General features: G+C 42.5%; 1 protein-coding gene across 1 annotated transcript; it reads right to left on the bottom strand.

The window, feature by feature from the left end:
- Positions 1-771: 771 nt before the first annotated feature.
- Positions 772-15845, bottom strand: tent4a (terminal nucleotidyltransferase 4A). Its single transcript, XM_027030422.2, has 12 exons — positions 14830-15845; positions 10481-10604; positions 9904-9950; positions 8533-8653; positions 8267-8374; positions 7062-7190; positions 6713-6926; positions 6327-6453; positions 5881-5987; positions 4748-4920; positions 4426-4566; positions 772-3408 (listed from the first exon to the last, which is right to left on the bottom strand). The coding sequence occupies exons 1-12, from the start codon at positions 15642-15644 to the stop codon at positions 3262-3264; spliced, it is 2253 nt and encodes a 750-aa protein (XP_026886223.2). The 5' UTR covers positions 15645-15845; the 3' UTR covers positions 772-3261.
- Between the last annotated feature and the right edge of the window lie 290 nt (positions 15846-16135).

Genomic DNA, 16135 nt, shown 5'->3' with positions numbered 1-16135 from the left:
TTTGTCATTTTGTGCCATCTTGACTTCTTTCTAACTGTATATGTTTATCTCATCATACTGGAGAGTTCATTTTGCACATGGCCCCTGTCTATTAGTCAGACATTGTTTTATAGGTTTTAGAGAGAGAGAGAGAGAGAGAGAGAGAGAGAGAGAGAGAGAGAGAGAGAGAGAGAGAGAGAGAGAGAGAGAGAGAGAGAGAGAGAGAGAGAGAGAGAGAGAGAGAGAGAGGACCATCCTAAGTATATATTAGACAAGATAAAAGGCTTATGATCATCATTAGAGACTAAATAGGGTATAAAAAAGCACTATAAAACACAAAAGCAAATTGTATATGGGCTCTTGAAGTAGACCCTATAAAGCTTCACTTCATAAACATCTTTAATAGATGTCATTCCTTTGAGAAAAGTACACGTGTTCCAATATGCTCTCCCTCTCTCTAGTGATTATTGTTAACATGGAAATTGGACTACAGAGACATATTAAACGAACGAGGAAAGGACATAAATGCCTACATAAAAGCCAATTGTATGTAAGTATTTCGAGTGAATGAGATCAAGCATTAAAGTCCAAGAGCTGTGGTGAGAGACCTAGAGTGAGGGTGCCCTCTAGGGGCAGAGCAGAGATTAGCAGAGCAACTCTAATGAGAACAGTTCACAACCACCAACACTGGCCAGTTTCTTAAGTTTTCTACATGTTTTCAACAAGATGAATTTGTAATGAGTACAATGTGACAAGTATTGACGATTTCAAGACTTTTATTTAAAAAATAAAATAGAAAAAAAATTACATAAAAATATTGGAGAAACAAAAACACAACAAGAAAACATTCCTCTACATGACCTCAAATTCTGGGTGGCCATTCTGAGGGCTTTCTGTATTGAGAATTTAAAGAGTGCTTTTGGCCACTGCAAAATTACAGACGTCAGAGAAAAAGGTACATTTAAAAATTGCTCACTGACATCTAATGGGGAGCATCACACTGAATCTAGCAGTATGGGGCCATAGAGGATAAACCTTAAGAGATTAAAATATACCAACCACTTCTCTTCAGCGTGTCCTCCTCCTGTCTGAGAGTCACGCGGTAGAGAGGACGAGCTTAGTTATAGAAAGCCTCAAACTGCCTCAGTGTCTGGCCAATGGCAAAGATGCTGGTTCTACCTAAAAGCAGATAACTGCCGTTGTGGTTATCTTTGCTGTATTGCATTGTTAGGTGGGTGAGTCAAGTGTTGTGGGAACACTCCTGCTGCTCAGTTTACGTGTTTGTAAAAGTCTCTGTGGCAGGCATGACCTTGGAAACATTTCTCACACACACACACACACACACACACACACACACACACACACACACACGTGTGTGTGTGACAGTGAAAGTCATTCCACATACAGGGTTATACGCATTCAAAGTTTGGTTTTTGGCAGTCGCCACAAACATGGTTTCAGTGTCTTAATTGCACTGATAGAATCCGTCTGATCTCAGAGAGAAAGATAGTAAATGAGAGAGAGAGAGAGAGAGAGAGAGAGAGAGAGAGAGAGAGAGAGAGAGAGATTCTGCTGCCAAAACAGTTCACTTGAGGGCAGCAGTTAGATAATCCAAATATTTCATGGTCCCCCCCCCCCCTCACACTTTTCTTTTCAAATTTATGTTTTCATTTTTTTTGGAACCAGACGGACTTGCATACAGGAACTGTTCTTGTGTACCTTGGCCAGCCCTACGGGTGCACCTGCTCTGCCTCCAGTCTCTCGTCACTGACCTCGGGCTGCCACAAGACACTAATGAAGACACACTCAACCCCACTTGCATAGTAACAATAACCTGTAAGCCTGTAACGCTCCTAGTGAAAGCAATACAGCATAGTGTGCCTTATACAGACAGAAAGTACACAATACAGTACAGGAGTGAGAGAAAACAGAGATGGCGAAGGCAATAAAATAGCATAAAGATCCCAGAAATGCACATTAAGATTCCAGAAAGGAATCACAGTAAGTTCCCTTGTGTCATGTCCTCTGTTCGATTTAGGTGCCCTCACAGAACTGCGAGATGGGCACTTTGCATAAAGTTGCACTGTAAGAGGCCAGGCAGCATTAGCTACAAGTTCAGCTGAGCTTCTCAGGTACGCCGCGTCTCTCACGACCTATCGAAAAGCAGTCTGAAAGGGTAAGAACACATGCACACTCGCACGTGCACACATGCACACAGGGCAGGGAGAAGACAGCAAGAGTGCCGAGAAGGGCTACACTAAATCTGCAGAGAAACAATCTCAAGGAAATGGCGCCATCTGCAGACAGTGATGAAATCATTCCGCAGAATGAACACGGGAAAGACAGACAGGCAAAGACATTGTTAACTGAAACCCATCAACTGAGTGCAACTCCTTGTCCCAGAGAAGGAGACAACTCACACCTCATTTACTTCACTCAAATAAAGCTCAGTGTGGAGGGTTTTTTTTTGGAAATAGGACAATGCACAACAGAGACTGTAAATGTTGAACAAAATTAAAAAGTCAAAATAAAAGCAATTTTGAAAAAAGTCTGGGCACATAATTAAATACGATTGGTGTCTAAATTCAAATAGTTGAAAGAAAGAAGTTATTGCACATATAACTCACTTTGAGTCACCCTCTCCAACACTTAAGCTGCTTGTGCGTACACACAAAACTGGCCTTCGCATCTGAAAAACACCTTACCCTGAAACAACAGAATGACATGCAGCCATAAGCTGATGAAACTCACACGTCTCACTGGTAGATGGTGTCCCTTAAGGCTCTTACCAACAAAAAAAAACATCACACTGAAATTGCAATAACAATAATGGAAAAAAAACAAACAAAAACAAAAAACCCAAAACAACAATTAAAAAAAACCCCCCAACCCAAATGTTTTTTTTTTTTTTTCCTGGTCAATGGAAGCCAGAGAGCTAAGGACTGAACACTGACTGTTCCTGTTTTGGAAGAGTCCTCTGAGGCCATCATCCAAGGATTTTTTTTCCTCCTTAAAAAAACAAAACAAAAAAAACCATACCAAAACAGCCATGCAGAGTGTGAGGAGCAGAATGAAGGTAGCACCACCTTTAGCGCCGCTACTGCACAAGGGGCTGGGGCAGGCTCTGCTGGTCCCTCAGCCCACAGGCCCACCCCAACAGTAGGAGACGCTGTCGAGTCTTCATTGTGAGACAAAATAAATTGAGACGGGTGTTTGTGGGGTTGCTCGAGTGAGGTGAGAGGGGTGGAGGAACGCGCTGAAGGCATGGTGGGGGCGTGGCCTTTATCTGCTGATGCTGGCTGGGAGGCTGTCCCTCTTCCTGCGGCGCCAGGTGTTGCGGTTGTATTGGATGTGGGCGCGGTTAGCCATCACAGGGCCGTGCGCCACTGCTGCGTTGTGGAAGCCCTTCAGAGGGAACTTGGGACCTGCCTGCCATGGACACAGAGGACAAGAGCCATCAACATACAAGCGCTCAAATCCTAACCACACAGCATGAACTGTCAGATGACTCAAGCGGTAGAAATGTATGCTTCATATATTCCTCTATAAACTGCATTCGGACTAAACACACACACACACACACACACACACACGAAGATATCAGTACTCATGAAAAAACAAACTAACTAACTAGTACTAGAGGGAATATTTTCTCTGAAAATCTCATGAGCGGTCTGAGCACAACACTCAACACCCCCCCACCCACCCACCTTCCAAAACAAACAAAAACACAAACAAACAAAATCCCCCAAAATAAAACACCAGAGACCAAACAGCCTGTTTGGCCTCATTATACTAGAGATGGATCTGGGTTGTTGGGAAACTTGCTTGATGTTCAGTAATTTTGTTTAAAGCCTGATGACAGGACACATAAGGGAAATTATACGACCAACTGTGTATTACAGGAAGCATTATTTAAATAAAAAAATAATGTGAAAGCTGGTGTGTGTGCGCGTGTGTAGTTACAGGAGTGTGGGAGTATTCAGTCATCCATACACACCTGCCTGCCAGAGATGAAGACCTGGCACTGAAACTCTCAGCTAAGAAGGAGAAACCCAGTTTTTAACCTGGGTTTAACCCATCAGTGGACATGCCTGCGAGGTCTTTATACATAAAGCAATTCCACCACATTCACTATGAGTAAGCTCACTTCATGTCAATAAACAGATAAAGGGAGATGCCAGCCTGTAACACAGACAGAAGTGTGCAGGTACCAGAAGAGCTCATTTTAGTCCTTGTTCTCGCAGGCTGATGGCCACCACGCCACAAAGGAGCCGAACAGCAGGTGGACTTCAGCCAAAACCGAGAGAAAACGTACATGGGTTGCAAGGAAATTCCAGTGACTTGATTCCAACAAGAACCACGTTTAATTTGTTCTCAAGCCTGAATTTGGCTGAGAGTGAGGGGGTTTGTCCTCGACGAACACTGCTCTCTGCCTCAGCTCACCTGGTTGGCAGGGGGCATTGCGAGTGGAGTGGTAAGGTTGGCTTTGCTCATGCTCATATGCACTTCAGTGGGCAGCGTGCCCAGTGTCTGAAGAGGGTAGGACGGCACTGTGGGTGCGACACACGGGGTACTGTCTGAGTCCTACAAAAGATGCATGGTGGGGGGGGGGGGAAGAAAAATGGGAAGAAGAGAGAAAGAGAAAGGAAGTGAGGAAGTGAAAGAAGTTAGAACAGACTAGGAAGGTAGGGGGTAGCACAAATGCTAGACATCAGGTGTAAATGGGTGGGGCTGGAGGGTTAAGGGGGCGGGGCTTCATACTTACGATGTCGCTGCCCGACAGGGAGGAGGCTGAGGAGTGTTGCTGGGGGCTGGACAGAGACATGGGCGAGTCAGCGCTGTTCGGAGAGGCCGAGTCCCTCTGGGGCTGGTCCTCCACCCCCACACCCAGCAAGGCACTGGGGTCTGTCTGCTCCACAGCCTCTTTAGGAGCTGGACCTGGACACACACCCACACGTTGTATTCATTATTTGTATTGTACTGCATCATTTAGATGATACGCTGATACACACAACTTTTGATGTTGAATTGTTTGATGTTTGCGTGATTGCGGGGGGGTGGGGTGGAGCTAAAACAGTTCATAATGATTCAGATGTCACATGCATTTTTTTTTTTTTTTTTTTTTTTTTAAAACACTCAAATTGAAGGTTACTTTATATGGAGAGAGAGTTCATAACATATCTAATATTTGCTGATGATATTATACAAAGTCATTTCTACTTTCCTTTTAACAGTGTTTTTTGTGCACCACCAGAAACTGATAGTGAAGTGTGGATTTCCTAAAAAGGTTTTAGGAGTCTCTGTTGTTGCTGTTTTAAAAGGTTACACACACCATTACACAGCTAATGTTCCACCCTAACAAACCCCATTTTATTTACTGAAGTTCATTATTCAGAAGTTAGAGTACTGTGTGGTGGGCATACTGCTAGGGGATAGAGGACATTTTAATAAACCACTGGGCTCCTCCCTTCTGGAAGGCACAGCTGAGTGTTGCTATAGTGACCCAGAGACCCACTGTGGGCACAGAAAGCATACAGTGCCGTTCAGATTCATGTTACAGATGCACGGGGAAAAAAATTATGAAAACAAACAAACAAAGAAAAACTCTCTCAGCTGCATGGAAAAATATAATCAATCCATTCAGAATGAAAATCCTTTTAAATTTACACACATGGTTTACTTTCAATTTTCATATTTTTACTATAAAATCAATTTTGCAGTCAACAAGACCTTTATATTTATGTGCTGATCATCACCAAGCATGGAAATAATTCTTGGGGAAAGTGCACAGCTCTGAATCCTTCCGTGCCCTGGGCTTTCAGGTGGGTAACAGACAGTTCTGCACCCTTCCGTGCCCTGGGTGAGCAGGCGGTCAGAGCGATACTGCAGACAGCTTACCCCCATTCCTCTCTACCCGGGAAAGCTGCTTCCCTCCCCACTTCTGAGCAATCCAGTCCCTGTAGGCGATCACTTCCTGGGTCACCTTAATGATGCGCCCCAGAGTGCTGCAGTAAAGAGGTGGAAGGCAGAGCAGTTGCAAAACAGGTCAAACAGCAGAACAGTTACAAAACAGAATGGAAATGTCAGGCCAGGTACAAAATGCTGTAATACATATGGACTATTTTACCTAATTGGCTGCCCTTTAACAGGTAACAGACAGGTAGAATAGTAGAGCAAATCACACTGTGTGTCTGTGTGCATGTATGTGGGTACGTGTGTGTGTGTGTGTGTGCGCGCGCGCACACACACACACACACACACACACACACACACACACACACACACACACACACACACACACACACACACACACACACACACACACACACACACACGTGCCTCACCTGTCGCTGTCTTTGTTGGGATAGGAGTTCGCGAGAGGGGACACTGCATGGCCAAGGACAATATAGGCATAGTCAAACACCTGCTTCACCTGCATGGCTCCATATGAACTCCTGCCCACATCGTTACCTGACACATAAAATGAACAAACACTTAGAAAACCACTGTTCAAAACTCAAGAAAGAATTTAACACCATCATTCCACACCACACAATTACTAAGGTACAGATTTTGCTTATCAAAATGTTTTGTAAGGCAACAATGCAAACATTGAAACAAGGCTTTCCTAGAAAAAGCCAGCAAGTTAACTGAATTTTCATGAGAGCCCCTCCCATGCTGATGGGACCAGACGAGCGTATGGCAAGTGTGCAGGGCAGCGCGGGAGCACCTGGGAGCAAGGGGTCCTCGATACAGAGCATAGATGGCCGGGAGCCGATGCTCATGGCCTTCACCATGTCTTCCTTAGCCACGTAGGCTCCACCGTTCTTTATCCGGATGCCAGTCTTCAGGTAGTTGAAGTGCCTGCCGTACAGCTCGAAGAACTCAATGAGGAGGACGCCGAGGTTGGCGTTGGGTGTGCGGGCGTCAATCCGCGGGTGCAGCTACGGGACAAGGAAGCACTGGAGGGGTTAGGGCAGAGGACAGGAAAACAGCACGCCTCACTCCCCTAATTCTCACGGAGTGTGGGGTCCATGCCCTGATGGAGATACCACCATTTATTTATTTATTTTTTTTACCTGCAGGAAGCTGATGACCATCAGGATGAGACTGTAGGAGCTAATGCCTCCTGTGAAGACCTCATTCAGATCTCTCTGCAAGAGGAAGTGCTTCAGCACAAAAATCAAGTAAGGCAGGACGGTGTACTTCTGCAGGCAGGGAGGAAGCAAAACAAATAGGAGACAAGATTAGAGACAATGTGTGCACGCAAGAGCAGAGTCAAGGCCAGTGCAGGGAGATTACACAGCACTGGTGTGGGAAGGGAGAGCCAAAGCAAGCCTCATTTCACACAAGACAGATCCATCTGTTCAGACAAGCAGGAGGGTTTGGCACAGGGTCCAGAGCACATGCACCCTGAGAGCCAAACACCGGCCCAGAGAAAGATGTTTCAGAGATACACAAACCTGACCTCGGCATATAAAGCAGTCCCTCCTGATCCAGATTTTTAATCGACTGCCAATTTGTAACAGCAACCTTAGAATTATTCACACATTCCCTAGTCAAACATCTGAGGAATATTAGCCATTAGCCATCCTGCTGTTTTCTTCACAATCAGACTCATACTCGTACCCATCAACACCTATTCAGGAACAAGCGGAGGCCTTGGAGTTGATGGACTGTCTATAGAGATAGTACAATGTTACAGTAAGTATGCGATGGAGATCAGTGACAGCAATCATTTAAGTTTTCAGTTCACATTCCTTTCCTCACATGTGTAAACAAAGCAGGACGCTACATGTCCAGTACTACTTCAGCAAGCACCTGGTAAAACAAGGGCTATGTTCAATACAGTCTACTACACACTGTATACTGCAACCTGTATATTCTGTATACTGAGTATTGGTCCCTGTAGTAGTATGCAGTATAGTATCCAATAAGTGACGAATGTAAACCATACTATGAGGCCACATAATTCATACGGCATACTGATCTGGGCACAGTGCGGCAGGGGTATGAAGGCTATTTCCAACACAGCCGAGGTCAAAGTACTCCAGGCATTTTTCAGCCAGCCAGCCTATACTGCACAAATGTTTCAGTCCTCTATGCAAATCACATGTGTCCTTACCAAATACATGATTAAAACAAGTGCCAGAAGGCTTGCCAGTGAATGACTCTCATTGAGAGTCTCATCTCTTCCTTCATTATTAATTGGGCATCGAATTCTATGATGAATTAAGCAGTGCCATGAGGAGACAGAGGCTGAACACATTCTGAACACATTTACCTTCACATAGTCTTTGATGAAGTGCGCAGCTTTGACGCCGGTCTCCACGTTGAAGCTGATGTCCACTTTGACCTCCGTTTCCTGGTCTGTCAGTTTGATAATTGGTACCTTCAGCATGACCAAATCAAATTATATGATTTAGAGCAACCGTGCACACTTAACGGTCATGACCAACAACCACAGGACTAACAAAAGATCAGAATGAAGGGGTGAGTAGATGTGGGCATAGCTGTGCCGTGGACGGTGGGGCCCGGTGGATGTCTTACCGTAGCCTTGTCAAGTACTTTGATGGAGTGTGGCTCTGCCACGTTGTTTTTTCGAAGGGCCTGCTCCAACTGCTGTAAGGGGGGTCTCTCCCACTTCCCAAACACCACCAGGTCAATGTCACTACAAAACAGACATACCAGCAATGACAAGTTAAGTAGTGTGGTCAACCTAACACCACCACTACTCTCAACATTTTACAAGCTAAAACAAGCTACTGCTAAGTGGTTCTTTGTGAATAGACATCACAGTCCAATGTTCAAAAGGTAAGAAGCTGCGATATGAGAAGTTCAGAAGCACATTACCACACAGAGCTACTCAAACTGGTTGGACCGTGTTAAAAATGAGAGCAAGGTACAATGACTTATTTTCATATTATACAAAACTAAGGAGTTGTTTAAAACAAGACTGCTCAGGTCTCAGGGAACTAGCAAGTGTAACCTCACAGTTAATTAAGATGCTGTGCTCAGTAATCTGAATCACTAGAAAACATCAAAATCACAAGAATACAGATCTCACCTGACAATGTTTTAAAATAAGGGGTCCAGTTTTGGTTTATAACAAAGGGCTAGTCAAATTTTAATTTCAATCTCATCTTGGGTGAGATACCTTAAAACTAGGGATGCAACAAAATTAAATCTGATTTTCTATGTTTATCTGCCAATACAGACACCAATTTTTCAGATGGATTTACTTTAAACATTAGCACTATATGTTAAATAGCATCAATAGCAGCACTAAGAAAATAAACCTCACAGTAAATACAGACAGCCTGTGCACAGATTATTGTTATAAAAAACCATCACTGTTAGAACCAAGATTAAGAAAAATGTGGAATCCTTTAAACTGTTAAACTGGTAAGCCATTTAATTACATTACAATAAAACATTTTGACAACTTATCAGAAAAATGCTGGACAATAAAATCTCAACCAAAAGCCCATTTAAATCCTCAAAAACCTCTTGCTGAGTGACAGAAAGCTTTAGGCTCAGCTACTAGTCAGGACTTTATGTTGAAGGTGTTACCATTTTATACCTCTAAATCATTTAGGAAACCAACTCCTGAAGACATCAAACTCTCCCCTGTAAGGCTATAATGGGTAATCTTAAATTACAGCAGTGTGGAACTACGTGTTGGGCCTCTACTACACCCACAGGTGTTTATGTGCTGAGTCCGTTTAACGTATTCTTCATGTACATGTAGTGGCAAAAAACTGAGGCAGAGTATCTGCAGATTGGAGTGGCATGTCAGCACAGAGCCACAACATGTCATCGTAAATCGTTGGTGTGAAGAAAATCAAACCCTCTAGTTTACCTTTCTAGAACTGGAATTTGGAAGAGCTCGTAAGACCATATGCACACATGCTGACTCACCTGGTTGGGAGGTACAGTCCAGTACTGAAGCTGCCAAATATTTGAACCTGATGACACACACACACACAGAGAGAGAGAGAGAGAGAGAGAGAGAGAGAGAGAGAGAGAGAGAGAGAGAGAGAGAGAGAGAGAGAGAGAGAGAGAGAGAGAGAGAGAGAGAGAGAGAGAGAGAGAGAGAGAGAGAGAGAGAGAGAGAGAGAGAGAGAGAGAGAGAGAGAGAGAGAGAGAGAGAGAGAGAGAGAGAGAGAGAGAGAGAGAACAAAAAGCACTGAAACATGCAATATACAATCCAGGACGTCAAAGCAGGCTTGGATCCTGTACTACTTAAACCAGTCATTGGAATTTACATTTTGTCAAGCTAAGCACTGCAAGATAAGTTTTGTTAGAGTAATATATCAATTAACTGACTTTCTACTGTATTTTAGAGATATATCTGATATATCCACCCACTTGGCTCTAAAAGAACAGGCCTTGTGTATACCTGTGTCACATGCTGGCTGTGTGTGTGTGTGTGTGTGTGTGCGTGCGTGCGTGCGTGCACTTGTCAGGGTGCATTGACAATGACCCATTCACTCACATCAGCATCTGGCCACTGTTCTTTGATGACCGATTCTATCCGATCGACCACCTCCTGTCTCATGGTGGCCTCCTCTGCCCGAGGGCGCATCAAGTTGTAAAAGTCGATTATCTCCTCGTGCAGCCTTAGATAAAGGGCAGGTGTAAGACATCAGCGTGAGCTGCAGCCTGAAGCAGATCGCTGACGAAGTCTCGCTGGGGACTCGGGTATCAAACTTGGGCCGGTGCTATGACATTATATTTTGGAAAGCTGCGCATGGACAAGCTAATGCAAACTTTGTTAGGGCTTGAAAAGGTAAAACAGACAAGCAAAAAAAGGCACAAATTATGACAATACAATATGGGCGACTGACGTAGGTCCTCATGAGGACTGCCCCAATCTACAATGGCACCTGCTGAGCAACCTGTTTGTACTAAAAAAGAAAAAGAAAGCAAAATAGAAGAACTGCATCATACATCATCAGCGAAGTTCCCTCTGCACACACACAAACAAACACACACACACACACCTCTTCAAGCACAATTTTCAGTATTTGACAGGCTGCATCTGCTGAACTCGCTGCAAACAAGACAGATGGTTCTCGTTGAACTGTCACCGTCACTGAGAAATAAAAGGACACCACTGCACACAAAATGGGTGACTTTGTCCGCAACCTCCCCCCAAAAGTGCTTTTGACAGAGGCGTCGCTGGCAAACACCCACATGATGCGGATTAACACTGAAAGTTTCTCTTGAATTTTCTAGCTGAAAAGACAGAATTGGCTTTTAATGCTACTCATCACCAGCTAAACTCTATGGGCAACTCCATACTGAAGTGAAGTAGACAAGCCACAGAAAATGAACAATGACTATAATTAACAAATGATCACTGTATTGGCCTGTGAAATTCTGATATCACACCAAATCCACAGTACGCAAATAAGGCCTTTAACAAGTCTCCTCCCCCCATTCGCATCCTACGAGTACAATCTCAGACATTCCAGGTGTTTATTCAGCAGTGACTTTGATGAATCCCAGCATTCACATGAACAAATAAATATAATTTATTTTCAAGTAATGCCGATCCATCTAACCCTGTTGCGTCAAAGGTTCACCAGTATAACACATTACCAGGCAAATTGCAATCGCAACAAAGGAAAAAGAATTGTGGACCTAGAGTGCACACACTTGACAAAATGGGGCTCCTCGAGCATTCTCTTTCAAAATGTCTCATATGCTCTTTCTAATATGAACAGTACTTTGGTGTAAACAGCTTTTTTTTGCCCCCTTTTGCTTTTGTAAAGGAAAGCAAAATGCAGGCTATAGTTTATAATTGTGAAAATTATTTGCAGATTTTTCACAATTTCTGAGAGTCTGGCTTCATATGAGTTGCTATGAATAATACAACCCTGATGGTCAAGGAATCCTCTGAAAGTGTTATTGAAAAATCACATTCAGTGTGCTTACAAATGAGATCAGAAACCTGCCAACCTGTGTCTGGAAGATGACAAAGGCATCACGCTCAAAGTAGGACCCAATTAACATCACTGTGACAATAAAATATGAAGGTTCCTTGTATTCACTGGTGTCAATGTAAACCCCACTGACAGTATACACAGAGCACTGCTTGACCAGCACATGAAAATATGGAGACCACATGTTCTAAGGCAGTTGTTTTATCTGTTTAGAAGGTTAAGCTATTAGGTTATTTATTTATTATACACCATGTTTTATATTTATATTTATAACCATCTGTGTGTCTGCTGTTTGAGTTTAGAAATCCTGACAACCAAGATCTGCCAATCAAATTTGAAGACTGGCAAAGAAAACCAATAAATAAATTATTATTTGTGCCAACTAAAACTTTTGGGGTCTTACATTTTTCACCATTGCCTGTTCTTATTGGTTACTGGAACTTTTAGTCTTCTCAATTTATATTGATTATGAATCTCTCCTAACAGTGTGGCTCAGGTTCAGTGTTCCAAACTTTCAATTTTAAGTTTTTAACATGGTTTAAGATATATTAAACTGGGCTCAATGTTGGAAACTAATTTATAATTAACATACATTTATATTAAGACTCCATCTGTAACTTGACTTTTCAAAGATTTCACTGAAAATGTGTTTCAATGAAAAAAACGAAAAGATCTGAAAACAAACAAACAAAAATCTAAACAGCCTCAGGGTTAACTAGTGTTAAAAACAACTGTATTTTTCAAGAAAGGTAGGCTAAGGTTTAACCTAACAGTAGGCTAACATTAGGCTAAAATTAACAATTAGTTTTGAAGTTTATTTAGCAAAAAGCTTTTTTAAAGCTTCCAGCTACCTGGGAATAATGTACATGCAGAACAGAATGTCACAAAGTTCTGTAAACACTGGGACTGCATTATATGGACATACATACTACTGGACATAAATACTGCTAGATATAATATGGTAGTGTTATGATTTGTCTTGCAACACATTAGAACACATTTGTGAACCCTAGAGTGGACAGGGTTAAACTCTTATTGTTTTACATTTCTGACCAAAACAACTGATCTTCATTGGATCATGTGAATATTGTGACCCTTCATCTGGAATGTCAGACACACACACACACACACTTTATAATATATATAAACATGCATTTTATGTGTTGTATGGCCAGGAAAGATTATAATTCCAATTTCACTTAATTAATTTATCAGCATATCCCATACTTTCTCAAAGATATAGTAGCTTTAAATGGTATGTGCTGGTGCTGGAGGGAGGGATGCTTGGTAGTTAATGGAATTTATAACCTCTGTTTATTCTCATTACATTGGAGAGAAAGAAATGTGTGTTTTTAGATTAAACCCCCCCCCCCCAAACATTTATTTTCTTTTTGTATGGACCTGGAGGAGTGGAGACATATCTTTCACCCACCAAGCAATTAAAGCAGGAACCTCTGCCTAATTTACTAAACTAACCCTTATTTGTTAACCTGACCCTAATTTGCTAAACTAACCCTAATTTACTGAGCAACATGCTGACTCTAGACCATTATTGCATATTAGAGTAGTGCAGTTGAGCATGCATTCATCATAGTATATTGTGGCTCTCACAATTTTGCAGTAACAGACCTACAAAACTTAATAACAGCTTTAGAAATAATCATTAAAGAAAGGAAACTGAGATCATCAAGATCATGGATAATATGCTGTGTAGGATGACAGAGGTGCTTTGCTTAAGCGGATCACATCTTTTCTATGTGAAACACTGATGTCAGCACAACTGCTAACTGTAAAACTCATGAGAGGAAGCAAACCTTCATAGGATCACACTAATCAAATTCAAAATAAAATGGAATAATAGTGATCCTGCCCACCAAATACAGTTCCAAAATACTCTGCTTTAACAGAGGGTTAAGTACATTTTAAAGAGGTTCTATCCAAAATAAAAAAAAATAAAATAAAAAAAAATTCCAAATTGCTGCAACCAAACCACTGCAGATGAATAAATATATATAGGATATAAACTTATTGGTACGTTGCATCAACTACAACCTTGAATTTTCAGATACAATTAGGCAATATTTTAGGAGGATTTCTAGAGTGTCACAGCATGTCTGGATTAGACAGCCAGTTGAGATTCTGGAGTAAAAAGCCCTTTCTGGAATAGTGGCTCTAAAAGTTCAACTGTTGAAGAAAAGGTATCAGTGTTCTCATATCCTCCTACCTCCACTTCTCATTCTGTGTGATCTAAAGAGTGCATTTTGGGGAAAATATTTTCTACATATTCCTCACACTCTCCACCCTGTAGTAAAAAACACTGTTGCTAGATGTCTAGCCCAGGTTTACTATGAAACACAAAACTTTAATTCCTCAAATCATTTAATCATTAAAATAAAGTTTTATGCAATTATTTATTATATAAAATATACATCTTATATATTTATTTAAATGTTCCTTGTTTTTAATGTCGTTTTAGAGGCAACATCCCATTAACAAAATAGGGCAAGGAAGCTTTAAAGGCCTCGAAAATATCTTCCTACCTAAGGAGGAATGCAGCAGAATAGACATTTCTCAAGTCACCCAGCCCTCACCAAGAGGAATGTGGACCACTTCACCAGCTAGCTAGGACGGCTAAAGCTAACGCTAACACTAAAGCTAACTGACTGCCTGGAAACGACGGGCAACGAACGGGTCTGACAGCATTAAGAGGCTTGACATTCACATACACTGCCTCGGACCAAAAATGTACAACCAAACACCATGTCTCCGGCACCAAATATTGATATACAGCAGTGAACTGTTAGAAATAAGTCAGGCTAGTCGGTTAGCTAGCGTTAGCTTAGGGGAACAGCTAGCTCATTTGAATAGCAACCCCTATAGAAGAAAAGCCCCTCACCCGTTAACTCCAGGACTGTATTTCCTGGTCTTCCACGGTGTCCCGGAGCTGACATGATTGCCATTAGTCCAGTTAGAGAGTAAATAATTTATCCCATATGTGCTCGCCTTATTGTCACTTTTCCTTCGGCCCGGGTGATGGTGATTATGGTTGTTAAAAATCGCAGGGTGAAACGGATGGCGCTTCAAGCAGTTCTGCTGAAAATCATACTGGTGCTGGTCCTGATAGAAATGCCGTGAATGAACATGATGGTGGTGGCGATTGACATTATTCAACATGCTCTCGCTAAAGTTAAAAAACAAATGGGCACCTCCAGCGTTTTTGTTCATATTTCCACTGATGAGGCTGGTGCCGTCCTTAGTCCTTATCGTTGAACAGTTAGATGAAGGACTTTCCGTTCCTGCTTCTGTCGAAAACGACGAGGAAACGGATCCCTTCTTGTGATGAGGAATTTCCCCGTCTCCGTTTAGGGAAGGTCTTGAGTTCTGCACGCTGTTATTCGGTGATGTTGTGAAGCCGGTAACAGACGTGCCGTTTCTGATGTTATTGGCATTGCTCGGATGATGGCTGCTGGATAAACTAGTGGCAGTGGGGTCACTGCCAATGTTCCTACAAACATCCTTGCTTGGTGCGGTCAGGGCCGCTACATTTTTATAGACGTCGCAGGTCGGCGAGTTGACGAAAACGTTGTGGTGTCGATCATGATGCTGACTGGAGTTGGTCCGGATTCCCTGAGACGTTTCCCAGACGTGCATCCATAAAGTGTTTGCAGGTCCTTTCTGTTCCGGCTGAATCCAGGCAATCCTCGGATCCATCCAACGTATGATACTATTAACCCCGTCAAGCAAATCAACACGCCCCAAGTTCCGCTTAGTATCAATTCCCAACCAAGACAATGTGTCAGTAAACAGGGTTACATTAGGTATTTAGGAAAATATCGAAGAGCGAAACGCCACAACAAAAAACGGAGGACCACTCACTGGTCCCGCATCCACCGCTAGCTGGAAACTGTTAGTCTATAATCCAGTGCCTCCAATATGGCGTGCTCCGTTCAACCCCGAAATCCAGCACGCATGTCAATGATTTTAAACTGTCGGCCTGCACACACCCCCGTCGCAGGGAAAAAGCCAAATGATTTTCTCTACGGTTTCTACACGGAAAGTCTTAATTCTTTTCAGCATAACAACCGCCGATTTATTTTTATTTTTTTTGCGTTTAACAGTGTAGGCATGTACAGCAATGTGAAATATAAAAAGAGATCGCACTTTATGATGTAGGTTTAGTCTAAAAATAATTTCGTCTACTT

The sequence above is a fragment of the Electrophorus electricus genome, chromosome 8 (assembly GCF_013358815.1).
Source record: "Electrophorus electricus isolate fEleEle1 chromosome 8, fEleEle1.pri, whole genome shotgun sequence".
Taxonomy (NCBI): Eukaryota; Metazoa; Chordata; class Actinopteri; order Gymnotiformes; family Gymnotidae; genus Electrophorus; species Electrophorus electricus.
This window is presented reverse-complemented; position numbering and strand designations above follow the sequence as displayed.

Coding starts and splice junctions, on each gene's coding strand:
- tent4a (XM_027030422.2), bottom strand. CDS start 15,644: ATGGATCCGAGGATTGCCTGGATTCAGCCGGAACAGAAAGGACCTGCA. Junction 9,951..10,480: donor AACAGTGGCCAGATGCTGAT/GTGAGTGAATGG, acceptor GTGTGTCATCAG/GTTCAAATATTTGGCAGCTT. Junction 8,654..9,903: donor GGACTGTACCTCCCAACCAG/GTGAGTCAGCAT, acceptor TCTGTTTTGTAG/TGACATTGACCTGGTGGTGT.